Genomic DNA, 27,014 nt, shown 5'->3' with positions numbered 1-27,014 from the left:
GGTCCGTCGCTGTTGCTGTAGCGCCGCCGCCGGAGTTGCCGCTGGTTCCGGCTTCCAGTCCGCGTCCTTGCCCGCAGTATGCCTCCGGTGCCCTCGGGCTGCTCGCCATGCTGGGGACCTGCAGGCGCCTCTCTTCCCTGCTCCTGGGGCTGGCTGCCGCGATGCTGATGCCGCTGCTGATGTTGGGGCGGCCGCCTCTCGTCGACGGTGGCGCAGCCACCCACCCTCTGCAGCAGCTGGCGGCGCTGCCGATGGGCTACCCTGCTGCCGCGACGGCCTCAGGTACCGATCCCCTCCGCGTTCCCACTGCCGGGCGGATACCTCTGTTTCCTGCCTTCCTTGTGGAGATTGCTTTTGGCCGGGCCGCCCCGCTGCTATCATCTCCCGGGGCCGGCGTCCCTCTCACAGCTCCTGCCTAGTTGCCGAGGGGCGTGTTGCTTCGAGCCGGTGCCAGCCTGTGCATTCCGGGCGTTGCGCTGCCGTGCGAGGGCCGGGCTTTGTTTTTAATGAAGCAGGTAGCGGAGCCGTGGGAAGCTGCTGCTGCGGGGAGAGCAGGAGCCATCTTTAATATCGCAAGATCTGTGTGCAGCTGCCGTAGCATGTCACCAGTAGTCGTGTTTTTGCCCTAGCTCTGGAGATCTCAAGTGCCAGGCAAAAGGCCTCCGGGGAAGCGGGACTCTACCCGTTCTCGATGGCTTGCAGGAGTCACCAGAGAGATGTGTGTGTATATATATATATATAGAGAGAGAGAGAGAGAGAGAGTACAAAAATATTTATTATATACATGCATTTCTATATATCTACTTATATCGATATAAAAATAAATGAAACCTAGCTGGTAACATTGGCAAGTGTCATAAGCCCATCAAAAGAGAGATGGGGCTGCTGAGCTCATTAGTTTTTGCATCTCGTCTGCAGAATGAGGAAATACGTTCTTTCAGCTGAGAGTATGAAAATAATGCGCTTATTTCAGCTTTAGGCCTTGGTGTTACAGTCAAACCCCTTTGTAGAACTGGGTCAAGTGATAAGGTGTTTGTTCTGTCATCTGGTTTAAAAAATATGTGTGCATTTTGAAGTGTTACTGGCTCAAATCAGGATAAAAGCCCGGTATTTTTATTGACATGTTGCCTTTCACCAAAAAATTTCAAAATGATTTCAAACATGATTTAAGACCCATCATCACTGACGCTCTGGGCACATCACTAGAGCATATATTTCTTTTTTAAGATATATATGCATGTTTCTATTTCCAGTTGAACTCAGGAAAGTATAAAATGTTTTTAGTTTTAGGCATATGGTTAGTATTTTGCTGAATTGAGGCAAATTTATAAGGCTGCCAAAGTATGTATGTTTATTAGGAAATATAAGCAAAGGTCTTGAGTTATGTCTTGATGTAGAGCTAGAAACTAGATTTAGTAGAATATCAACACATTCTTAAAATGCCTTGATTTGCCCTTTGGTTTCTTTCTTATGTGGGTTTGGGTTTTCGGGGGGGGTTTGTTTTGTTTTCTTTGTTGTTTTGGTTTTATGGTTTGTTGTTTTTTCAAATGCTTGAACTATAGGACTTTAGAGGAGGGTATTTGATGAACAGCTTGGTTCTTGTTTTCCTCTTGAACTGACGATTTTTCATTATTTTAATTATGTTCATTATTCTGTGTCTAACTGTGCTTGTAGCAGAATATACGATGAATCACCCACCAGCAAACCCCACTTAGAAATTGGCAGCATTTCTAGCTTGGGCAATGAACATTTTGCTCATTAAAAATTGAGTGCCTCACAAAAAAAGGGACAGTTACTGTAATTTGATGATCCCCTTTGGTTTCACGTATTGCTTTATTTTCAGGAAGCTCTAATACCTTTCTGCCTTCAGCCCTAGCTAAAATCTTTGTTGGTACCAGTTTGATGCTGATGCTATTCGTTTGCTGCTGTTGCTGCTGCAGACCCATGTGCCTTGTTGCTGTTGCTTTCTTTTATTTGTTTTTTTTTTTTTTTTGCTTCATAGGTTTTGAGGTACTAGAGTCCTGGAAGTGTTTTATAGTATCTAGCTTTCATGATCAGTCCCAATTTATGAATGTTAAAAATGATCATTTAAATTTATGCTCAGCATTTGTTTGTGTTATGTTTAAATACAAGTTAAAGCTTTATTTCACTTTTTGGTTAGCTTTCTAAATGATCTTGATTAATTTCTTTCATAAAGAATTTGTAAAAGCCAGTAGTGATTAATCTTTTAAAAAGGCAAGCTTATCTCTGCTACAAAACTTTCATTATTCTGAAGAAGCTGCTAAGCACCATTGGGTTTTGTATGGTATCTCCTTTCAGTAAGATGTGTAAGTAATTTTTTGCTAAATGAACATTTCTGAAATTTTAAAAAGGAAGAACCTGGCTGCAGATATGTATTTTTGAGATACTAAATGTCTTTCTTCCACTAAATTATCTTTTGATGGTTTACAGCCAAAAGGTAGGCAGGATAAATTGCTGTTACCTTTCCAGCAGAAGACTGGTAGCAGAGTAATCCCTAAGGGGAATGCTCTGAAGATGCCACTCCTGAAGCAGCTGCAGGTCCTGTGCTGGGAGATGCCAGGCTAGCAGTAGCTTCTGGAAGTAAGGAGGAGTTTGGCTGATTTTGGATTTATGACGTGTGTTTGTGACCCCAGTGTTGCTGGAGAGAAGCAGCTTTATCCACCTAAATTAGGGAAGGTGCAGAGCTAAGGCTGGAGTTCACAGCCTTTTGTCATTGGACATTCCTGTATGGATGTGCCCGTTCTGTTGAGCCTGATTATACAGTTACACAGATCAGTTCCCTCCTGGATTAACGGACTTTGGCTAGTGTTACTATTATGCTGTCTGAGAAGAAATGCTAAAGTCAGCACAGCTGGATACAAAGATTTGGGAGTACAGATTCTACAGCTGACATGTAACTGCAGCATGAGAGAAGGTAGTTGCACATCATGACTGAATAGAAATTGTTTTTGTTCATCTTCTGTTTCTTCTTCCTTAAAAACAACAACAAACTTACCACTGCCAAAAGAAGTAAGTAAATTATAAAGACAAGGCAGAGATGTGCCTATGTCAGTTTATGGAGTTACTCTGACTCATGTGATCTAACAGATGTAACTGTTCTTCCAAATTTTAGGAAAAAATATTTGGGGAGAGAAGTATGGGTCTCTGGCTAGGGTAATTGCTGACATGGAGAACCTGTCTTGGTTCTCTGTTAAATTCATAGTGAGCTTTTTGCATTTTCTGTGTGTCAGTTTAGAAGTCTGCACTCTGGTGTGCAGAAGTGATTAAAGAATAGTAACCAGGAGCTTTGACTACCCTCACTGAAGTCAGGGGGCTTGAGCACAGAATTCAGTAAATATAGTCCTGGCTTTGATCCAGGCAAAGTTGGCTTTGTTTCCCTTGTTCCCTTTTGCTTATCTTTGTAGGAGATATGTTGTGTTCTTTAATGCTTAAAAAGCTTGAAGATATTCTGGATGTGGTGCATTGTTATTCTGCTTATAATGCAGATACAGTGCAATAAACAGCATGGAGACCACTAATTGAGTGATACTTCACTGCATCAGCTTCATGGCAGATTTCACATATACTGAATGGGCAAGACTCTTCTGGAAAAAACAGCAGTTGTGTAAATAGAAGTTGTCACATTACGTATAGACAGCACATAGGACAACATACACTGTTGTATTACGATAGAATGACTTGCCATCTTATTTGTTATATACCATTCCGAATCTGCTTCAAATTCCAGAATTCAAGAAAAAAAAATACGTTGCCACTATTTTATTTTAGGCAGGTGGCTTTGCGTAGAATGGGAAGATTAGTTTGATTTTTATAGGTAAAATTAAATAAGTGCTAACATCTAGGAATGGTGATGAGCAAAGGAGAGGAGAGAATGGCAATCACTGTGCATATTTATACAATTCTGTTTATTGAGACAAATGAGAAATACGTGATTGTTGGCAAACCCAAAAGAAAATAAGAGATTACTCATGTACCTGTTGGAAACAAAATCACTGTCTGGATGCTACCTGTGGAATTTGATTCTGTGCCTGTTTCCCAATATTACCTGCTTGCATGTGTTGATAAGTTGCTATCTAATGCAAAGCAGTGTTCTAGGTGAGAGATTTCTAATTAAGCTTGTTTTAAGGTCTTGTACATTGTCTTACTCTTCCTGGTCATTCAAGGAGGAGATACCTTTCTCCTGCTTCCGTTTTATGAGATACTGGAAGAGAAATATTTCTCTGATGCATCTTTGTGTGACTTACTGCTTTTCTTATCTTTGTTTTCAGTGTTTCTAGTTGTGAAATATTTTTCCTAATGGCATGTATCTTGGTGTGTAGGTGGCACTTACGTATTTAGGTGAGTATATTTGGTTTTGATATCTTGTTCTGCTTTTGAATTTGAGCAATAATACGTAATGATGCAGTTAAAAATGGTGCTGTGTGGCTGGCGTGTTTATTGCTTGGTGGAACAACTTCTACAGTTATGTGTCTCTATAGTCAGTGGGTAGGGGATTAGTACAGCAGCAATAAATCCAGTTCTGTTTTGGAGGTTCTGTAGGAGTCAGATACAAACGTCAAGAAAATTAGTGAGGAGTTAAAAGCCATATAGGAGATTCTGTAGCATTCCTATAAAGAAGGAAATTCAGTAGTTTTCATGGCTGAGTGATTACATAGAATACAGTTCCTGTTTAAGAAGTAAGGGCTGTCTAACTCGGGGCTTCTGAGCAGCACTGGGGTTAATTGTTTTATACAGCTGGCAACACAACCTTCTTATCCAGTAGGTGTTGGAATATAACCTGGTCAGGGAAAAGATCTATGGTTTAAATAAAGATCTATGGGTTAGATTGTAGTAATTGTTTTCTGTTTGGACATGGAAGAGATGGATTGCAGTCTTTAAAATAAAACTTCTGATTTGTTTTAGATCCATCAGATATAAACTTTTGTTACAAATCGATGTTGTTTCTTATATGAAGAACCTCAATTAAATTTTGCAAATCTGGCTTTCGATCTGGTAAAAAATAATCCTTTAATTATGAAAAAGAACTCCAAAAGTGTTATATGTGCACCCCAGCAAAAAGTTTTAATGCGAGTGACTATCTCCAGCTATGGGAATAAGCTCAGAGAATGTCCTTTGACTTGCTGTTCAGTTTTCTCAGCATTCTCAGCCTATGGGATTTGTGAGAATGGTTTCTCGGTTAGGTGAGAAAGTAGAGAAAGAATGTAAGACTTAGACTTGCCCTGATTTATTTGAGCTGATGTTCTTAAGTGACTTAGCTTTCTGTGCTGATCTAAGGCTTAATGGTACATTGGAATATCAGGATAGGCATTATGACACTGGTGATAAAGCATCTGAAGTTTGATACAGAAGTGAATAATGAAAAAAAAATAGTCATGGATAATTTCATTTATTAGAACACATGTTCCATGATTTAGGTCACTCAGTTGCTAACACAAGAAAAAAAGGGAGTTTGGGGTTTTCCATGGTAGATCACAAATGAAAAAATACATTTTTATTTTTGGGAAAGAGAATCAATATAAACAAAAAGGCACTGAGAAATTCTGAAGAGGTAGGCAACTCTTCTGTGTTCAAAGCTTCATGGGAGCTTGTAATATATCATACAGCATCATGCTCTGTACTTCAGAAAACTTGATTTAAATAAACTTAATAGTAGCTTTCATTAGAAAAAACTGAGAGAGACAAGGGCAGAAATGTGATTTAGCTTTCACAGAAATGGGACACAGCTATGCAGTGTGAAGTGGCAGGAAACAGGAGTAATCAGTGATGAGAGGAAGCTACCTATTGCAAGGTGGTATTTTTTTTGCAGTTTTTATTTATTTTGTCAGTTTCATTACTTCTTGTCAATCTGTTGGCAGAATATGTATCATCAAATGCCAACTGATACGTAAAAACATTCACAGAATTGCTGTCAGACTAAGAAAGAGGCAGTTTCAGAATTTGGAATGCAACTGCTGTCTGGGTCCCTGGGGATCTGTAGCACACTTTCTCTGTGAACTAGCGCAGTAGATGAAATCTTTGAAAACAGAGGCAAAGATCTGATAGGAAAGCTTATTTGAAATAAACCCAATTTTTGTCAAACTTACAAAAATAGGGCAGGTTACTTTGTTGTCTTGAAAGTTGCATATTTCTGTATTTGTTATACCCTTTTGTAATGAATGGGGCTTTGAGGCACAATGTGACTAGAGCAGATGAGTCCTCTTTATTAGTCTTGGTACTTCATTGAATTCCTGATTCATAGATCTTGCAATCTGGTGTGCTGTCAGAGCACCTAGGTCCCATGACCCAGAATCTCCATTGCATCGTAAGGGTTAGTGTACTCTTGAATAATGCTTCTGTGTTCAGTAGGATGAAACCATCAGATACAGCTCCTACCTATCTTGCCAGAGTTGGTTCAGCACACCTCATGTGTGCTCCTAAACTGTCATTTTCCATGCAAGTCTACAAAAGTCGCATTCAGCAGGCTGAAAAGCAGCTATTGTATTTCTTGCTTTGTTTTTTCCTGTCACTAGTTGTAGAGAAAGCATGAAGTTTGAAAGCAATTTTCATGTTATCACATGATGAGGGGAAGATGTGAGTTTGCACAGCTTTACAAGCAGCAATATGGAAGCATATTTGATGAAACACCCTGTACTAGGGAACTTAAGGTTAGGAAGCTCAAGAGAATGAATTAAACTTCAGGAGTGCCCTCTTTCCATTTGTCTAGTTTATAGGGGAGATGTCACTCAAGCTCTTATTTTCAGTTGGAATAGGCACTCCAGATCCATCCAGCAGAACGGCTCGGTCCCTGTGAAAAAGGGCAAGTCTTCCAAACCATGGTTGATACTGTAGCACAGACAGAACATATGCTCGTCCAGTCCCATCGTATCTCCTGTTCACATATGCTGAAGAGACATTCTGTACAGAGAATAACCTTTGAATATATTGCCCTGTCCTGGGTTTATCAGTAGCAGTCATTTTTCTCCTTCTTGGTAGCTGGTGCTGTGCTGTGTTTTGACTTTTGGCCTGGGAGCAGAGTTGATAACAACGATGTTTTGGTTTGGCCAAGGACTTTGGGAGCCTCATGCTCTGACAGGGAGTAGGGGACGCCAGGAGGAAGCAGAGACAGGACACCTGACCCAAACTGACCAAAGAGGTATTCCATACCACAGCACGTCATGCCCTGGATGTAACTGGGAGTTACCCAGAAGGGCTAGGTGGACTGCAGGGTTGGAGGAGGTATTGGTAGGTGCTTGGTCAGGCTGGGGGGGGGGGGGGCGAGTTATCGGTCGCCTGGTGCTGAGGTGTTGTATTCTCTTCCCTTGTTATTTCCTTTATCATTATTATTATTGGTGGTAGCAGTAGTGATTTGTGTTATACCTTAGTTACTAAACTGTTCTTATCTCAACCCGTGGGATTTGCGTTCTTTCAGATTCTCCTCTCCATCCCTCCAGGAGTAGGGGGAGGGCAAGAAGGGGGGGGAGTGGGTGAACAAGCTGTCTGGCTGGGGTTAAACCACGACAGTTCTTTTTTGGCACTCAACGTGGGGCACGAGGGGTTGAGATAATGACAGATCTGTGCTGATTAATAGTCACTCGTCAGAATGCTGATTTACTGGCTCTCAGAGTTGTTCCTCTTGATCTCACAGGTTCAGTGTTGTAACTTACTTAGACCCGGTATTTGCTGTGTGTTTAACAAGTGTGGGGCTTGTTCCTGTCTCACTGTACTTTATGGCAATGACTTGTAATATGGGCGGGCTCCAGCAGCAGGACGGGATGGACGTGGCCATGGATTGGTACCTGGCCGTCCGGCTGCTCCTCACCGTCCTGGCCCTCGCCCTCGCCTCTGTCTGCGTGAGGCCACGGGGAGCCGGCGGCTGCTGAAGCGGCCCGGGAGAGCGGCCCCGGGGACCAAATGGCAGTGGGAGCTGGGCCGGAGGCCGGCAGGGAGCGGCTGCCGGTGGAGGAGGTCGTTGCGGTCAAGGAGTAGGAGAAAGCGGCTGGTGAGCAGTGGGAGAAGGCGGTGGAGGAGCCGAGCCCCGCGGAGGAGCCGAGCCTCATGACGGCCGAGAGCATTGCCCAGAAGCTGCCTGCCGAGCCCCGCAGAGGAGCCGAGCCTCGTGACGGCCGAGAGCATTGCCCAGAAGCTGCCTGCCGAGCCCCAGGAGGATGCAGGAGACCCCGCAGCATTTCCCAGAAAGGCAGAGAAGGAAGGTCTGGACTCAGGAAAAGAGAAGCTGGTGGTGGGAGAGCCAGCAAGCACAGCAGCTACACCAGTCCCAGTGACAAGTACAGTGTCATCATTTGAGAGTTCTGAAGGTTTTAAATGGCCTTTGGGTACCCTTGGGACCTGCCTGCTGACTGTGATGGGGATCAGCATGTTGGCACACATACAGACTGTGTTTTACCCACCACCACTTTGGCTGATCCCGAAATTTAAGCAGAGTAGGGTTTGGGTCTTGTCTGGGGTTAGACGACAATATGGGATGACCAAGAGGTTTTCCCCAAGGCTGGAGAGTCATGAGTGGCAGGGTGTGTGGGACAGTATGGGCAAGTATCTAGTCCACTGAGCCCCTCCAGTGCTTTGGAAGCATCAGAGATGGAAGGCAGCTCTATGGAGTCCCCATCAACAAGCTGCAGTAACTGCTGAAGGGGACAGTGAATTATTTTGAGCCTGATGGGCCCATGGCACTTCAGGCCATCAGAGCAGAGATGCAACATCGAGGTGGACTCATGATCAAGGGGTGGACTTAGTAATGGACGCTATTGCCCAGGTTATTCACAAGTGTGAACACTGCACACAGCCTCTCCTGCTGTGAAAGACAGTTACAAGAGATGGAGCCTGACATCATGGACCACATGGACTCAGCAGCTTTATAGGGACTGGTCCAAGCACTAAGATAAGAGTGCACTTAGATAAGAGTGATGGTATATTGAAAATATGGGATCTGATTGAAAATATGGGATAGCGTGAATGGTATGGAATAAGGGGTGGATAATGTCCTGGGTTTAGCAGTAGCAGTCATTTTTCTCCTTCTTGGTAGCTGGTGCAGTGCTGTGTTTTGACTTTCGGCCTGAGAACAGAGCTGATAAAAATGATGTTTTGGTTTGGCCAAGGACTTTGTGAGCCTCATGCTCTGACAGGGAGTAGGAGAAGCCAGGAGGAAGCAGGGACAGGACACCTGACCCAAACTGACCAAAGAGGTATTCCATACCACAGCACGTCATGCCCTGGATGTAACTGGGAGTTACCCAGAAGGGCTAGGTGGACTGCAGGGTTGGAGGAGGTATTGGTAGGTGCTTGGTCGGGCTGGGGGGGCCAGTTATCAGTCGCCTGGTGCTGAGGTGTTGTATTCTCTTCCCTTGTTATTTCCTTTATCATTATTATTGGTGGTGGTAGCAGTAGTGATTTGTGTTATACCTTAGTTACTAAACTGTTCTTATCTCAACCTGTGGGAGTTGCATTCCTTCAGATTCTCCTCTCCATCCCTCCAGGAGTAGGGGGAGGGCAAGAAGGGGGGGGAGTGGGTGAACAAGCTGTCTGGCTGGGGTTAAACCATGACATGCCCTTATTCTGGGAGGGACATGGATCAGAAAGAGACAATGCTTAGACCTTCCGTATGAGAGAGCACACATGTACTGTAGTGTGAGCAGGTTCCTGTCACTAGGAGGTAAACATCAACAGGCATGGTCCAGTATGTGTGGAGGACACTCCAAACGCACCAGTTACCTTAAACATGGCTTCTTAGGCAAAACACAAGACTATCATATGGCACCAGCAGTTTTGTCAAGGAAAACACTATTGCGTGCTGCGAGTTTTGTGAGCAGTTATCAGCTCTCTGTAGATGATACGAAGAAAAATCTCCTTCTCCCGTTGGACCAGCAGCCATAACCTTCCAAATAATTCTGTTTGCCCTCTGATTGTAAACATATTACGCATTCTTGTAAACAGAATACTGACAGGTCTGTTATGGTACACAGAATTGTTGAGGTGGAAAAAACTTTAAGATCATAGAGTTCAAACATTAACCTAACATTGCCAAGTCCACCACTAAACCATGTCCCTTAAATGCCACATCTACACAACTTTTAAATACCTCCAGGGACGGTGATTCCACCACTTCCCTGGGTGGCCTTTTCTAGTGCTTGCCAACCCTTTTGGTGAAGGATCTTTTACTAATATTAGGTCTAAACCTCCCCCAGCACAACTTGAGGCCTTTTTGTATTGTCGCATTGCTTGCTGGGAGAAGAGACAAACACCCATCTCACTACAACCTCCTTTCAGGTGGTTGTAGAGAGCAATAAGGAACTTTTTAATTATCTTTTACAGCAATAGCCAGATTAAGTTATAGTTGGGCTTTGGCCTTTTTAGTTTTCTCCCTGCAGAACCTCACGACACCATCCCTCAAACACTGGTGTGTTGCTCCCAGGCTTGTCACCAGGCTTGCTTGGTTTTCATAGAATCAGAATAGTTATGGTTAGACAGGACCTTAAGATCATCTAGTTCCAACCCCCTGCCATGGGCAGGGACGCCTCACACTAGACCATGTTTCTCAGTCTAATATAAAGCTCTTTTAAGGAGCCCTGCAATTGAGGGGAAAAGAATACCAGTAGCATGGGGACTTGACAGGATTCATGCTTCCACCTGGGGAGCTTTGGGGGTAAAGCATGCGAAGACAAAAGGATCTTTGCACAGGAGTTGTTGGGGCAGCATATGTGTGTTCCTGTGTGCTGTAGCTTCTGGACCTATCCTGTGTGACCTGCTGGCATTCACCGGGCTAGGGAATGATCTTACTTCCTGTCTTACTTGCCTTATTTTCTTCCCCCTCAATTTCTTGTCCTTCTTCCTTGAAGCTGTGATTATGCTTCATCGTGTGTGTTCAAAAACAGTCTCCACTGACTGAAAGACCTAAGTCAGACTTCAAGGCACAGTTCTTAGCCTTTACAATGTGGAAATGAGACAATTGAAGGAAATGGATTACGAGGTCAGTTTGTACTGCTGGACTTCCCACATAACCCTTCTTGCTTCGGCATTCTGCATTTGCTGTTGATAGCACTGGGTACCTAAGATAGTGCAGTTTTACCAGTGAAAGAGGCAAGAGGTGGCATGTCATTGAGATTACATGGAAATAAATTGTTACTCTTGGTGGATTATAGAGAGTGTGGGAAAAAAAAATCTTACCCCTCTAGCTTCTGATGTTCCTTATATCATTTTGAAAAATTTGGTGGTTTTGGTGTGGATCTTATGTGAACTGCTGGTAGCTATAGCAGGTTGACCTGCAAATAGCTGTGAGAGGGAGCTGGGGTTTTGTGTCGAATATGATGCAGTGGTTACAGGTGTGAGTGCAAGGCACATATTGAGCCATGTACATTAGGAGGTCATGAAGCAGCAAAATACAGATTCTGGGAACTGATTCAACATGTGTCCAGCATACTCTCTTTGAAGTGCATTATTGACATTATTGACGTGACTGCACCCCAAAAGCACTCCAAGGTCTGTAGAGTGTCGTTCGATTAATGAGTGCTTTAGCCTGTACAACTGAGTGTTTGCCTGAATGCCTTTACTGGACACAATGCAGTTATAGCCATCAGTGACCCATTATGAGGCATTTTATTTCTGGAGGAAAAAGGTGAATTAGGGCGGGGTTTTTTTGGTGTTTTTTTTTTTTTCCAGTTTCTAGGTGGTCTTTAGTAGTTTGTTTGCTTCTGAAATGTTTTCTTTTGGTTTACATACTTTTACATCTTTATTTCTCATTAATCTTTTACCCGTGTTCAACAGTTGACCTTTCCCACTGGAGTATCCATGTAGTTTTCAGGTTTCATGTTGCAGGTTACTTCAGTTGCAGGTGTGACTGACCCTTTCATTAGTCAAACCGATTTTACTTTCAGAATTATCCGTGTTTCTGTTTTCATTGACTGGAGGTGTTACCAAGAAATGAATCTTTTCATCCCATTTCCCTAATAGAATATAGAATTGACATCAGGTTGTGAGCCCCAAATCAGTAGGATGCTTGTTTCGTTGCCTGTGAGAACAAGGGAGAAAACTTACTCTCATTGGGCTGAAGGAGAGATTTTCTTTGGATTACGGACCACGAATGTTGAGAAAATCCTCTAATTAAACTGACAGGGATAGAGACCTAGCAAAACATTTGTGTGCATATTTTTGGTGCAGTGTGGGGCAAGAGAATCTATCATTCCCCTCTCTTTTTTTAAACTTTGTTTATGGCATCTGTGAAATTTTACTTAGTTAAAACTAGTAGGGCTCTGCAGTCATTTTAATCAACAATCATTTTTCTGAAAACTAATGTCATTTATTGTTGGTTTGTGATTTTTGATCGTTCACCTCATGAAACTCAACTTTAATAAAAAATTATGTATGAGAGAGATACTAGGTTGTAGGTCGCTCTTGTTTTGTTGCTGCAGTATGTATTTCCTAACCTAGTGCATTAAAAAATCCCCATCCCACATGTACAGGACTACAGTTAGGACATGCTGACCTGCAAAATTTCAACTGTATTTTCTCCATTTTTGTCTTTACACACTGGCATTCTTCCAAGGGTTTAGAGGGTCTTTTTGCATAAATGAAAGATAAACATTGCAAATATCTTTCTTTAAGCAGTAGTATGAGATTTCACAGCTTTTGGGGGAGAGTATTTTCAGCATAGTGATGAGCATGTTACTGAATAATGTCACTGAATGCAGCAGTAGGTTTCCTTTGTTAATGGTGAGTAACATGCACTGACATTTGAGTTACTAGTTTGTAGGCTGTATTATGCCACTGTGAGGTTATACAGGCATATCTGTCTTAAGGTTAAAATCTTCAGGTTATTGAATGTCATACTTGAAGAGGGTACTTCTTTGTTTTCCTGTGGGGTTTTTTTTTTGGCCACTCTGCCAAATTAAGGGGATGTTTGAACTTGCAGAGATTTTTTTTTTCAGCTAATTCCACTGAGTAGCCACCACTAAGAATTACATGAGACAAATCCTGTACCTATCCCATTAGGTTAAAAAAAAAATAAATAAATTATTCATGCTACAGGGTTACTGGAATGTTCTTCCACTATCCAAATACAGTGACCATTAAAGGGTAAATTTGACAAATCATTAGAACTTCTCTGTAAGAGATAGAAGAAATTCCCTATGAGAAATGGTCTCATTTGTCAAGGAGATGATGCTGAATGATTTTTTTTTTTTTGTTTTCTGTTTACATAATGAAGGTTTGATTGTGAAGGTGGTAAGTGGGAAATGAATGTTGTTTGCTTATCCTCTAATAGGTCTTGAGGGTATATAATACAGTGTATTTCAGGTAGCATATTTAAAATAGAATATTATGCAGATACTAATATTTCCCTTTTGTATTTTTTCCCAGTATTCTATAACAAATTGTGAACTTTTAATATTCTCTTTTTGATTCTCTCAGTACTGATGCAAGGTAGAAAGCATCAGTCATTTCAAAAAATAAAGTCAGTCATTAAAAAAAAATGAAAGAGCAGCATTACAGGTTTATTATTAGACAGCGAGAAAGCTGAGATAAAAAAATGGTCTTATAATGGCCTCTGAAATGCCTGGGCAAATGTGTTCTATTTTATAGGTTTCAGGAGCTCTATTACTGATATATACTTGATTATTTAAATCTCTTTCACTTGCAAATTCATCTTTAGTTGATACGTGAGTTTTACTTATTTTTGGTCTTGTGATATTAATTTATCTCTGATTACAGAAGATCATATTTAAAATAAATAAATCCTAAATAAGCCTCAGATTGTGGCATTTAATTTTGTCTGCTTCATATGTCCCTTGCCACAGGAAGGTGAATTTCTCAGCTTCCATCTTCCATGTTAACCAGAGTTCTGAGAACCAGGCTGGCTGATGCAACAAAATAGCAGGAAATAAAAAGGCAAAGTTGCTATGGTAATTGTAATAGTAGTTGTCACAGCTTCACTAGCAGGTGTCAGTTCTGAATTTAGTTGAAATTTCTTATTATTTATGCCAATAGACAAGTACAGGAAGATGTGGAACACAATTCTGTACTGAAAATTCTGGTTTGTTGTATCTTGTGAGTTCTCATGTTTTGTCTTGAGTGGTGAAACATTCCAATTTTAATATGTGAGTTGAACAAAGAAGGCATCTAATAGTAAAAAACCACCATGAAACTAGTTACCCAGTGAGTACCTTACAGCAGTACGTGATACGCACTTAAAAATACTCTAGTGGATGTGTTTTAGTGACATATGTGTAGCACACAGTGATAAATGGATACAGGCAAAAAAAGTACCATCTAAATGTCATAGCTGATTTCATGTTCAAATTTCATAGCTCTTGCTTAGGTAGCCTGGAAAAGTGTTTGAAGGGTAATGTTTGATTTCTGTCTATTTTATATGTCTTACTAGGTGCACTTGGAAGTGTTCAGGGTATCTTGCCATTGGATAAGTGAGTTAAGCAGCTTTATGGATTAGCCTAATGACATTCTTCCATAGTTCTTGCAAGCATGAGCATTCCAGGAGGGTGTTTATTGATTGTGCAGTAGTAATCTTGAAGGGTACAGCCTATAATGATCTGTGTTATTTTATTGATTGTGCAGGCCATTAATTTCATCAATGTTTGGCTTGTGTCAGTGTTTGTGGAACGAATACTACGCTTACTCAGTTTTTTCTGCATCTGGTCTGAGATCTTGGTTTGGAAGTGTAACCACTTACAGTGGTATTACTCAGCTGTAGAAGAGGGCTGTTGTGTTTGTTGTTTTTATTTATTTACTTGAATAACTCATTAAATCAGTCCACTCTTGCATACAACAGATCTTAAAACAGAAAACGCTGAAATGTTAATTTACCTGTGGTATAGTACAGATTTTGAAGGCTAAGGCTGTCCAGATAATAAAATGATTCAAATCCAATAATATAAGCACTAAAAAATGTGCATGTTTGTGAAGTGTGGTAATTATTTTTTTATACAGAGCCTTGGGTGACATGGTCTGGTGAGAGGCATCCCTTCCCACGGCAGGGGGGTTGGAACTAGATGACCTTAAAGTCCTTTCCAACCCTAACCATTCTATGATTCTATGAACTGAAGGTAGTGCTGCGGTCTGCGTCTGTAAGTGTGTGACAGAGGTAGATAGCTTTAATATTAAGTAATGTCTATTTGAAAAATATTAGGAGTTTCTAAACTCTCACTTCTCTGAAGAATTAGCACCAGGCAAATACATCCTCTATCAAAATGTGATAGCTGAAGTTTGAAGCTAGCTATGTTCAGTCCTGGTTAAATTTAACCTTTCTTTTAAGTTGCTTCTGAATTTGGAGGAACCAATTCAGGAACTTGTGGGGAATTCAGTTTGTTGATTTACACTGACCTAATGACTGTTCACTAGTTTGGAAGTCATTACAGTGCCTATGTACTGATGAGACACGCAGTAAACTAATATTTGAAGGCAAGATTTCTATTAAGAATATTATTTAATTTTGTTTACCTTCTCTTTAAAAACCAAACAAACTTCCCTTTCCTTCTTTGCTTAACAGTTGTGTTTGTATATGCACAAATGTAAGTACAAATATATACCCCTGATGGTATGTGTTGGTATAAAAGGAAAAATAATTATTTGTCCTGGGTTCAGCAGTAGCAGTCATTTTTTCTCCTTCTTGGTAGCTGGTGCAGTGCTGTGGTTTTGACTTTCAGCCTGGGAACAACGCTGTTAACACCAATGTTTTTAGTTGTTGCTAGGTAATGTTTACTCTGACCAAGGACTTTCTGAGTCTCATGATCTGCCAGGGAGGAGGGGAAGCCGGGAGGAAGCAGAGACAGGACACCTGACCTGGGAGCAGTTACCTGGAAGGGCTAGATTGCTGCTTGGGTCGGGCTGGGTATTGGTTGGTGGGTGGTGAGCAGTTGTATTCTCTTCCCTTGTTGTGTCCCTTATCATTGTGGTAGCAGTAGTGGTTTTGTGTTATACCTTAGTTACTGGACTGTTCTTATCTCAACCCATGAGAGTTACATTCTTTTGATTCTCCTCCCCATCCCTCCTGGAGTTGGGGGCAGAAGCTGGGGGAGTGAGCAAGCGGCTGCATGGTTCTGGATTGCCAGCTGGGTTTAAACTACGACGTTATTCTAAGAGAAACAAAATTGTTGTAAGTAAATAAATTCAATAAACAACTTTGTTATTTCTTCTGTTTCTTGTGTGTGTGTAAAAACAGCAGTAAAATTTCAGTGTTCAATCTATGTAAAGAAGTGGTGCTAAGTCTATAAAATTTTTGCTGAGAAGTAACCTACAGTGTTTGACTGAGAAATACAGCCTATTTCTAAGGTAATGTGATTTTTTAAATTTATTTCTCTTTGCTGCTAAAATCCCTCTCAGAATGGAAGGAGGCCTTGTTCTTTATCTGTAAAGTATATAAGGCTTTTAACAGTACTTCAGCAGGTGGTCATCTCAGCCCGTGGGAGTTCCATTCTTTCGATTCTACTCCCCATCCCTCTGGGAGCGGGGAAGGGGGGGCAGCCGCTGGGGAGGGGGAGGGGGGGGACGTGGGCCTCGATTGCTTCCAGTCCAGCACCACTCACTGGGAGTGAGTGCACTAGTTGTCTGGCTGGGGTTAAACCACAACACATCTTCATAATGCAGTTTTATTATAACATGAAACTGGGGTTTTTGGTGTGTTTTGAACTAAATGAATAATTAGTTTTGACCAAGTAATTTACTTAGAACCCTGAAGTTTGCTCTGGATTGTGTGCTGATTTGCCACAGGCAATCCCCTTAGTATTTCAGTTTCATGGATTTGAAGTCTCCTTTTAAAGTGCACATCCTGATGGGTTTGTTTCAGTTCTTTTAATTTAATGTAGAGCATTTCTCACTCTCGTCTGAGTTTATGAAGCTTCCAGAAAAACCGTGGAGACAGTGTTCTCACGGGAGAATGGATAATTGGTACATAAACTCTGAAAAACCCTGAAAGATACAGGAAGGCCATGAGAGGCCCGAGGAAGCTTAAGCAAGCAAGATAAGAAGCTGGAATTCACCAAGTTAATGAGAACTGTGGACTATTGGCAAGCTTTCGAGGTCAAGTTCTCACACCTGTGCATAACCAATTATGTGTTAGTTGCTAAGGGTCTTCAAGACATGTATCTGATCATAATATGCCAAATCACTGTAAGTGCCTGTAAGAAATGGTATATAAGGAGTTAAAGCTTTGTAATAAATTGGCATTCGCTGATCACATTTATCATTCCTGCATTGTCCGTGACTCCCGTGTCGACAAAAACCCTGATCTTTTAGACAAGTATTGATCCTTCTTCATGATTAGCAATCTCACAGGCTAAAATATTACAAGTAATCATCATCAGGGATTACTCTGGGATGGCGTAAATACTGGGAGGAGGGAGATGGGGCAGAGCTCCACCAAGAAAATTGGATACTACGATGGACATGGAAAAACAGGAACTGGGAAAGAGTTTTCAGAAAGTAGTGAATTAAGCAGAAAGCAATGGGAGCAAGGATGACATGTTTTTATTTTAGCTTACTAAAGATTGTTGTTTACACGTTTCCTACATTGCTGTTTTGTTCAGCTCTCAAAAGCAAGCATATCCAGTTATTTCAAGAGACGCAGCCTAGCCTTGATTTAGAGCCGAGAAATCAGAATGGTATCTGAAATGTTTTCTGAAGTCCTGGTTTTAGTTTTCATAGTAGGTGGCAAAAAGGGGCACCTGAAGACTGCAGTATGTGCTGGAATAATGCACGTATCAACAGGAATGAACATATAGTAAATAATTTCCATCTTTTTCCTAACAACATATGGATGCTTAAGGATTATGACACACTTATGTCTGACCATACACTCGTCTGTGTGTCCTTATCACAGCACATGCTACTGAAGAAAGAAATTTTCTCTACATTTGAAATAATGCTTTATTTGAAATAACTGTAAGATAAACTGTTCGAAAAGCTCTTGTAGTTCCCCAGGAAAAGCTCACCAGCATTGCCTGATGAGTAACAAATCCCCCACATAAGTAATAGTGTTCATTTTTTTCTAATTTGTAATGTTACAGTTTCTTTTGGATATATGAGTCAAGTGCCTGCTGGAGACATCTAGATTTGACTAGATTGGGTTAAACTGTCTCCTGTAAGATGACTGTAACAGCCTTTCTCTGTGTAAAAGGCCCCCTTGTTCCCCTCAGGATCTAGCCTCAGCTGCTTCATAATGAGGATTCTGATGATGTCTTCTGTGGAAATTGTTTGACTAGAAACAGAGCAATGGGAATACTGTGGTGTCCTAATTTCCCTGACCCTGTTTTGCTGCTTTGTGCCTGGAAGTCAGTAATGTATTCTGCACCACTACAGAAATTTTTGCCAAAGCTGTTCTTCTCAATATACATCTAAATGTTCAACTATGCATTAAAATATTTTAAGGGAGTACTAAGCTGCCCAGCTATACTGTGTAGATTGTGGTGGTTTTACCTCCACAGGATCCAAATGGAACCATATTGATTAGCTCTGGGCTCCAATTTACCTAATACTTGTTTTTTCTCAGTTATCTGCATTGCCTAGAAGCAGTTTTCTGTAGGCTCAGTAGTTGAACACTATGGAACACCATCTCTGACATACAGCAGGAAAAAGTCAGTATCTGCTTTCTCCAAAGTGCATTTCAAGGAGCAGTCCATATTTGCTTTAGAATTAATCATGCTGCCATTTTGCTTAATGAGGGCAAGTTTTGCTGTTGCTGTAACCTGGGTTTGTCCTTACGGACCTGTGTTCTTTACTAGTCGCTTCATGGTTTTAGTTAGTTACATGGCTGTTAGCTAACTAGATGAAAGTTGTAACTCCCAGAGTGATTCTAGAAGGGGGTAATACAATTTTTCACCTTGTGCTATGTGCAGGAACGAAGCTGTCAGCTAGCTGTTAGTTGTGTTCTCTTTTCAGCCAGGTAGAAAGGTTATATTTCTTACCTTATGCTTATGCTGTTCTTGCCAAAAATCTAACCTCCTCTTCTTCAGAGAAATAGATTTTTACAGCTGGGTTAAGTAGTTTGCTAAATTTCCTCTGACCTTTTGTGAATTATGTGAGGTTCTTTGCTTCTCTGTTCACTTACAGTATGTTGAAAATAAAATGTATAGATTGTACTCTTAAGTAGTTAATAAAGGTCAAATTGCACAGGGAGAAACATTTGCAGTGTGAATTTTATTATTCTAGTAGTATTCCTGTGTCATTTTGGGGAGGAAAAAAATATTTTCTGCATTTTGTTATTTTAAATCAGAGGAGCAGCATATAAATATCTTTCTAAAGAATTGCATAATTAGTTTTTAAATGAGACCTTCTGTTACCAATTTGGGATACATAGAATTATTTGTGTAGAGCTAGAAATGTCTTTATACATGTACATGCCCATTGTATGTAGGGTCTATAAATGACTGCGTGGAATAAGACAGCATTAAAGAGCACTGATAACTAGCCGATGCATTAGGATGTAGGGGTAATTGAGATTTACAGATTATTTGATAGCTGCGAGAAGCATAACTGAAAACTCATCAGAGAACTTATCCTAGTATCTGCCAATAACTGTCAGAATATAGCCATAAAAGAGTCACTGGTGTTTAGGGGTCACTTATAATGTCATTTTAATGCACTATGCAAGGCAGAAAAATCTGTACTGTGTCAGTGCACTGTACTTTAATAAAGACTAAAAGGTAACCACAGGCTGATGGTGCACTGGGAGGGCTTACTTCAGCACTAAATCATCCCTGTGTCAGTTGCTGGCACAGCTCATCTTTATGTGTGTCGATTTTTAATGAGCTTTAAAGGTACGATAGGCTTTTACTTTTTATAGATATGCTTTTATAGTTTGTTACTGGCATTACTGTAGATTTAAGCAAATTTTAAGAAGTAATGATTATTTTTTTGGGGCACAAGGATTGCTTTTATATGACCTTTTTTAACTAAGGACAGATGTGTGTTTGATGCACGGATTGACTCCACAACTCGTTAAAAGTTGTAAAGTAGGTATGCTTTTTATTCAGCGCTGAGACGCACGGGGATAATTCCTCAAAGTCATGCATACCTCAGTGTTGTTTCCCTCTACATTTATCAGGTTGCACCATGTCCTATCCCTGCTTCGTATTACAGTGAGCTACAAGGTCCTTTGTGCCTATGCAGTGCCCCCTCTGGTCATGGGCAGGGGTCTCAAGATGAAGTAAATGAGTCTTCCTCCTGTGGGTAGGGGTCTTCAAGATGAAGTAAATGAGTCTTCCTCTTCTTGAACTTTTCACCTTTTAGTCTTCATGTATGGCCTTAGGGTTTGGTCCCAGCCATAAACCATCTGCTTCTCCCCCTTAACAGTAGATTCAGGTGTCTGCTTTTCCTTATCAATAGCTGTTTATCAGTAGAATCAGGTGTCTGCTTTTCCTTGTCAATAGAACAAGGTGTCTGCTTTTCCTTATCAATAGTTAGTGCCTTTGTTCTGCTTAGTAGGCATGATAGGTGCAGACAGTACCTTTGCTTAAGCAAGTAAATTCCTCTAATCCCCTTGTACAACCCCCCTGTACATTGGTCAACCCTCTGCATCAATCCCCCCTTTTTCTATAAAGTGAGGAAATTCTTTTACTCTATTATTTATGACATAGCTATCCATGTTCCTTCTATCAATTTATGAAGTGATTTTGTTATAGATTGTATTATGCAAGGTACAATCATTAAAATGAGTAATCCTATAGCTAAGATTAGAAGGCCTTGTTTAAATATTTCCCTGAACCATCCAGTAACTCCTAGGTTATTTAGCCATTCATCCAATCTGCCTCCAACAATTCTAAGCTCTTGCATATTTTCCTGCAATTTTTGCAGCTTAGCATGAATTGATTCAGAATGGTCAGATAAGTTTATGCAGCACATACCTTCGAAATCCTCACAACCATCCTGTAACAATATCTTTGTTACCTCCTGGGCTTGTGCGCTTCTGGTTGGAAAGGCTTCTGGCCAACCTGAAAAGGTGTCTGTTAGTACCAGCAAATGTCTATACCCCTTTTTCTGTCCTTTTGAAAATTCTGTTGCAACATTTTATATACTGCTATTACTATCCAGAGTCTTTTTGAAATAGTTTTCTGTTTCTACTTGATATTTACGTTTCATTTCTTTTCAATCTTCATAATTTATCATAGATCATTTACAATTCCAGGAAGAAAATTTTGTTATACCACAAGTAATCAATATTAAAACAATTAATATTCCTGCAACCAGTTACCTTAACCAGGAGAGATCAGGTAACCATGAAGGTAACTTTTTTCTATATTTCTTCCCTTGGCCATTTTATGAAATATTTTAGTTTGTTTCCAGATTTGTTTCAGGAACAGCAATTTTCATTGATTCTTGTTCCACTTGGATTATATCAATGGCTTTATTTTCTATTTCCTCCATGGTTGCTGAGGTATTTATGATTGCCTTCTCTAATTCACTTACTCCCAAAGATGGAATTAGCCATCTCACAAAACTATGAAATGCAGTATTCTGTTCACCAATAGGGTTAAATCCTCGCTTAACCAATACCATCCTTTCCCTTAAGGAACAGGCCACCACTGAACCACAATACCATCTATATTAATACAGTTTGAATAATAACCTACACCTGTGGCATTTAAACAAACATAGTCTCCTATTCTGGTTCCTGGTATAACATCTTTGCATACAAGTATAATACTTGGATTAGGATTAACTGTTCTAAATCTTAAAATTGTCCATGAGATAATGTTGGAAATTGGAATGCCAATTAATGGAAGGCCCTGATCTTCTCCTGATTCAGGCAACTGTGCACACACCCAACAGTCACTACAGTTAACAGCTTTAGTAACATTCTGCATTAATTTCAGTTATTAGTCACAAGCTGGTATGTCAGTTATTACATAAATCCAAATTATGACTGATATAATTTCATATGCGAGGGTCCTGAAGGTTCGATCTGCCATGTCTTCTCTGGTTCTGGTGCTTTCTTTATTCTTGAATAATGTATCAAGCGGGTTGTTCCTTTATCTTCACTGCTGTAAAGGTGGTCAATATTATCTGGTACAGTCCACTCCACTTCTCCCGTAGAGGATCTCCTGAAAAATTCTTAACATAAACCCAGTCTCTGGATCTAGAAGGGTGTGTCGGATAATCCACACCTCTCGCTCTTATCCTCAGTATTCTCTTATTTCTTCTAATTGTTTTCCCAGATTGACCAGAAACTTCAGGAGATACCCTTCTCCCACTTCCAGAAGACTTTCTCCTTTAAACTGGGACTGATAAAGTTTTACATGGGATAGCCTCTTCTTTCGACCGAGGTTTAGTTCAAATTCTTAATAGAGCCAGTGGTACGACTTGGTATCAATATCTTGACATATTTTACTAATCTGTTGTTTGATCATCTTTTCTACTTGCCCACTGGCTTGAGGCCTGTATGGAACATGTAGTTGCCAATCAATTTCTAATTTTTGCTAATTCCTTTTAAGTATTTTGTACTAAAGGGTGAGCCTCAGTCGGAAGAAATTGCCTCTGGTACTCCAAAACAAGGTATTACACTGTTTAACAATGTTCCAATTACTTGTCTTGCATTATTTATTCTACAAGGGAATGCTTCTGCCCACCCTGAAAAAGTATTAATTAATACCAACAAATACTGGTCTCAGTAATTCAGAAAAATTTGTCAGTGCTGTCCCGGATAACTTCCTCCCCAGTTGTACCAATTTGATTTCTACTTTCAATTTTAGGGTTATTCTTGAGACAGAGCTGACATTGTCATTAATTGAACTATGGTATATAGATTCCTTCCTGCAATTTGTTCATCTAAGTATTTATACAAAGAGTTGCTACCTCAACGAGTTTTATTATGTTCTTTCTGAACTAGCTTCCAGAGTTGGTTATAGGGGATTATAATTCGCCCATCAGGTATCTGAATCTAATCTTCTTTGTTTTCCTTTCCTTTGAGATCTCCAATCCATTTTCTATCCTCCTTTGAATATCTAGGTTTAGATTTCTCAATTGTTAGTTTGCCGTCAGGGATTAAGGGAATGAGTTTAGGTTGTTCAGCTGCTCATTTGGCGTCAAAATTGGCCAAATTATTTCCAATTTCTGGATCAGATTCGCCTTGTTGATGCCCTTGACAATACATAATAGCTACTTCCTCAGGTAGCTGAACAGCTTTCAGTAGTCATAGAATTTCTGTGTCATGTTTGATGTGTTTCTCCTGTGTGTTCAAAGGTCCTTGTTCTTTCCAGACGGCACACTGTGCATAGACCACACCAAATGCATAATTTAGAATCAGTCCAAATATTTATCCTTTTGTCTTTAGCCAATTCCAGGGCATGTTCCAGAGGTTTCTTTCAAATCTGGTTGGCTTGAATATACAGTTTCACATAGTGGCCAAGCAGTTGGGTGTTAATAGTTCTGTTGTTCTGCAAAAGGATGCTGGATTGACAACATTAGTGACCACAATTTCTGTATCATCATGTTGCACAAGGGTGGCCTGGTATTTTAAAAAGTATGAAGGAGATAACCAGTAGGCTTCATTCTGTTCCAGGATTGCTGATACCACATGGGACACTAGCACAGTAATCCTTTGTCCCAAAGTGAATTTGTGAGCCTCTTCAATATTCATGACAACTGCTGTCACAGCCCTTATGCATCCAGGCCATCCTTTACTTGCTTCATGCAGCTGTTTTGAAAAATACACCACTGCCCTCTTATAGGGTCCTAGTTTCTGAGTAAGGACCACCAAAGCTATTCCCTGTTCTTCACAGGAATATAGCCAAAAGGATTTAGTCATATCCAGAAGTGAGAGCTGCAGCTCTCATTAGCTCTGGTTTTTAATTTCTAAAGTCCTCCTCTGCTGAATCAGCCCATTCTAAAGAGAGTGGGGTTTCTTTTAACAGTTCATATAGGGGTCTTACCAGAACACCATAATCATGCATCCGAAGTCTGCATCATCCAGTCATTCCCAGGAACGTCTGGAGCTCCTTGACGGTTGACAGTCTTGGAGTTTGACAAACTGCTTCTCTTCTAGCAGTTCCAAGTTCTCTCTGTCCTCCTGTTATTTCATATCCTAGGTAGGAAACTCGGGTTTGGATTAGTCGGGTCTTTGTCTGGTTACCCAATAACCATTCAGTCCCAGAAAATTCAATAATCCCACCATTCAATGACACATTCTTCCTTTGTTTCAGTAGCAATTGATAGGTCATCCACATATTGTAACAGAGTCCCTGTCTGAATGGGTGGTTTCCATGATTCTAGTTCCAGTGCTGATTTTGAAAGGACTGTTTTAAAACCCTTGAGATAATACTGTCCAAGTTAATTGGGTTTTCCTTACTGTGTCAGGATTTTCCCATTCAAAAGCAAATAAATTCTGGTTTTCTTTGGCCAATGGTAAGCAAAAGAAAGAGTCCTTAAATCCAAGATGGCAAATCATTTCTGATTCAATTTAGTCCATAAGGTATACGGATTAGCTATTACTGGACGAATATCCTCTATAAATTTGTTGATTCCTGAGATCTTGAACCAATCTGCTACTTTATTTCTTTACTGGCAAGATAGGTGTATTATATTCCAATTCACATTCAATTATAATAAATGTGGTTTGTTGTTGGTTTTTTTTTTTAATTCCCTTTCCTGCAATTTTAGGGGATATTGTTTTATTTTAATTGGGCAGGTCCCCCTTTTTATTTCTACTTTAACAGGCAAAGCATTTTTCGCCTTACCTGGAACTTCAGATGCCCATAACTCCAAGATATACCTGGATTAAGGATTTCTTCTATTTCAGGGAGGTCCTCTTGTTTGCTTTTTCTGTTGAATTAAAGATATACTCAAAACTGCAATTAATTGATTTTTAACTCTTAATTCCATTTTGCCTTCTTTAAATGTTGCTTCTTGCCCTAATGAAGATTTCGGAGAATTCAGCATGCATAAAAATTTTATGCATTCCTATTTGTTATCCCGATTTGTACCTCAAGGGTTGCGTCGTTTTGCACCTTTTTTTTTTACTTTTTTCTTTTTTTTTTCTTGTTCTTTCCCGTGGTGGCCAGTAGCTCCCACATCTGTAACAAATTCTTTTTCCTCTGATTTAACGCCGAATAAGTTGCTCCTGTATCCACTAAAATTCCACTTTATTTCCTCTAGTCCAGAATTTTAATTTAACCAATGGATCTGCTAGGGTAGATCCTCCAGGTCCCTTGTCATTCTAGTTCCAGTTCAGCCACCGGAGGCACCCCATGGCACTCCCTCCCCCACAGGGCAGTCTCACTTCCAATGTTCAAAACTTCCCACAGCACACACACACCGATCCGGTCCCATAGGAGAAGAACCCACTTCCCCCACGTTTGCCCGACATTCCTCCTCCATCAGTTTCAAAGCATTTCTGCCCACATTTATTCAACAACCCCTCAGTCCCGTCTGTCAACATGTCTGTTCCCACTTGTTTGCCTGCCCCAGCACCTATCCCGTGCTCAAACACAGGAGCTGTGTGAGCTCCCCTCCTTTCCACTTGGTTCCCTTTTTTTTTTTCTCCTTCTCACAGTTGCTCACCCTGCTCTGCAGAGGTTTCAGATGCCTGCTGCTGCAACAGCACTTCTGGTTTAATGTGAATGAGCTGCTTATTCCCAGTGACAGCAATCTCCTCCTCCTTATCAGTATCTGATAGGACAGATATAGAGGGTGCTCCTCTCGGAGGTATCCGTGATATATAATTTTCCTATTTATAACTTTTAAACATAATTCTCCCAATATCACAGGCCGAACAACATCTCTCCAGCTTAGCTTTCAGTTTTCCCCTGTCCTTTTCCAAAGCCAAAATTAGGGATCTGGCAGAGCTATATTAATTTCACATTCTGCCTGCCACTCCGGGTGGTTTCTTAGAGTGAAAAACATATCTGTATATAGTACTTAATCCCATTTTCCTGGCCATCTCAAAACCAACATTCATTGTAACAATGTATTATAATTCAGAGTTCCATTTTTAGGCCATTTCTTCTGATTTTCCAAAGTATATAAAGGCCACCATTGGTTACAATATTTTATCAATGTTTTCTTGTTCACCGAGCCCCCAGAAGACCCTCCCAGTTCTTTCCAATGTGCCAAAATGTAACCCAATGGGCTTTTCTTCAGAATCCCCTTGTTTTGACCAGCTCCCATTTCAAACAAAGGCTCTCCACGCAGCCTTTTCTTATTCAGGCTGAACAGCCCCAACTTTCTCAGCCTATCTTCATATGGGAGGTGCTCCAGTCCCCTGATAATTCTCACGGCCCTCCTCTGGACTTGTTCCAACAGTTCCATGTGCTTTTTATGTTGAGGACACCAGAACTGCACACAATACTCCAAGTGAGGTCTCACGAGAGCAGAGTAAAGGGGCAGGATCACCTCCTTCGACGTGCTGGTCACGCTCCTATTGATGCAGCCCAGGATATGGTTGGCTTTCTGGGCTGCAAGCGCACGCTGCCGGCTCGTGTTCATTTTCTCATCAACCAGCACCCCCAAGTCCTTCTCTGCAGGGCTGCTCTGAATCTCTTCTCTGCCCAGCCTGTAGCTGTGTCTGGGATTGCTCCGACCCAGGTGTAGGACCTTGCACTTGTCATGGCTAAACTTCATGAGGTTGGCATCAACCCACCTCACAAGCATGTCAGGGTCCCTCTGGATGGCATTCCTTCCCTCCAGCGTATCAACCGAACCACACAGCTTGGTGTCATCGGCAAACTTGCTGAGGGCGCACTCAATCCCACTGTGCATGTCAGTGACAAATATGTTAAACAAGACTGGCCCCAACATCGATCCCTGAGGGACACCACTCGTTACTGGTCTCCAACTGGACATTGAGCCATTGACCACAACTCTTTGTGTGCCGCCATCCAGCCAGTTCTTTACCCACCAACTGGTCCATTGATCAAATCGATGTCTCTCCAATTTAGAGACAAGAATGTCGTGTGGGACACTGTCGAACGCTTTACACGAATCCAGGTAGATGACATTAACTGCTCTACCACTGTCCATCAGTTCTGTAGCCCCATCATAAAAGGCCACTAAATTGGTCAGGCAGG

At 41.0% G+C, this 27,014-nt stretch overlaps 1 protein-coding gene across 1 annotated transcript in view; it reads left to right on the top strand.

Moving 5' to 3' along the window:
- The window catches only part of FAM171B (family with sequence similarity 171 member B), a 41,406-nt gene continuing 14,392 nt past the window's right edge, over positions 1–27,014 (top strand). Inside the window, exon 1 of the mRNA XM_061364648.1 lies at positions 1–282. Within this exon, the coding sequence (XP_061220632.1) occupies positions 108–282 (175 nt within the window). The 5' untranslated portion in view covers positions 1–107. The remainder of the gene's footprint in view (positions 283–27,014) is intronic.

Source organism: Neopsephotus bourkii, unplaced genomic scaffold (genome assembly GCF_033783945.1).
Source record: "Neopsephotus bourkii isolate Nb327-2 ecotype Australia unplaced genomic scaffold, CSIRO-AGI_Nbou_v1 NB_1245, whole genome shotgun sequence".
NCBI classification, from domain to species: Eukaryota; Metazoa; Chordata; class Aves; order Psittaciformes; family Psittacidae; genus Neopsephotus; species Neopsephotus bourkii.
The sequence above is the reverse complement of the archived record's forward strand: the minus strand, read 5'-3'. Positions and strand labels throughout refer to the sequence as shown.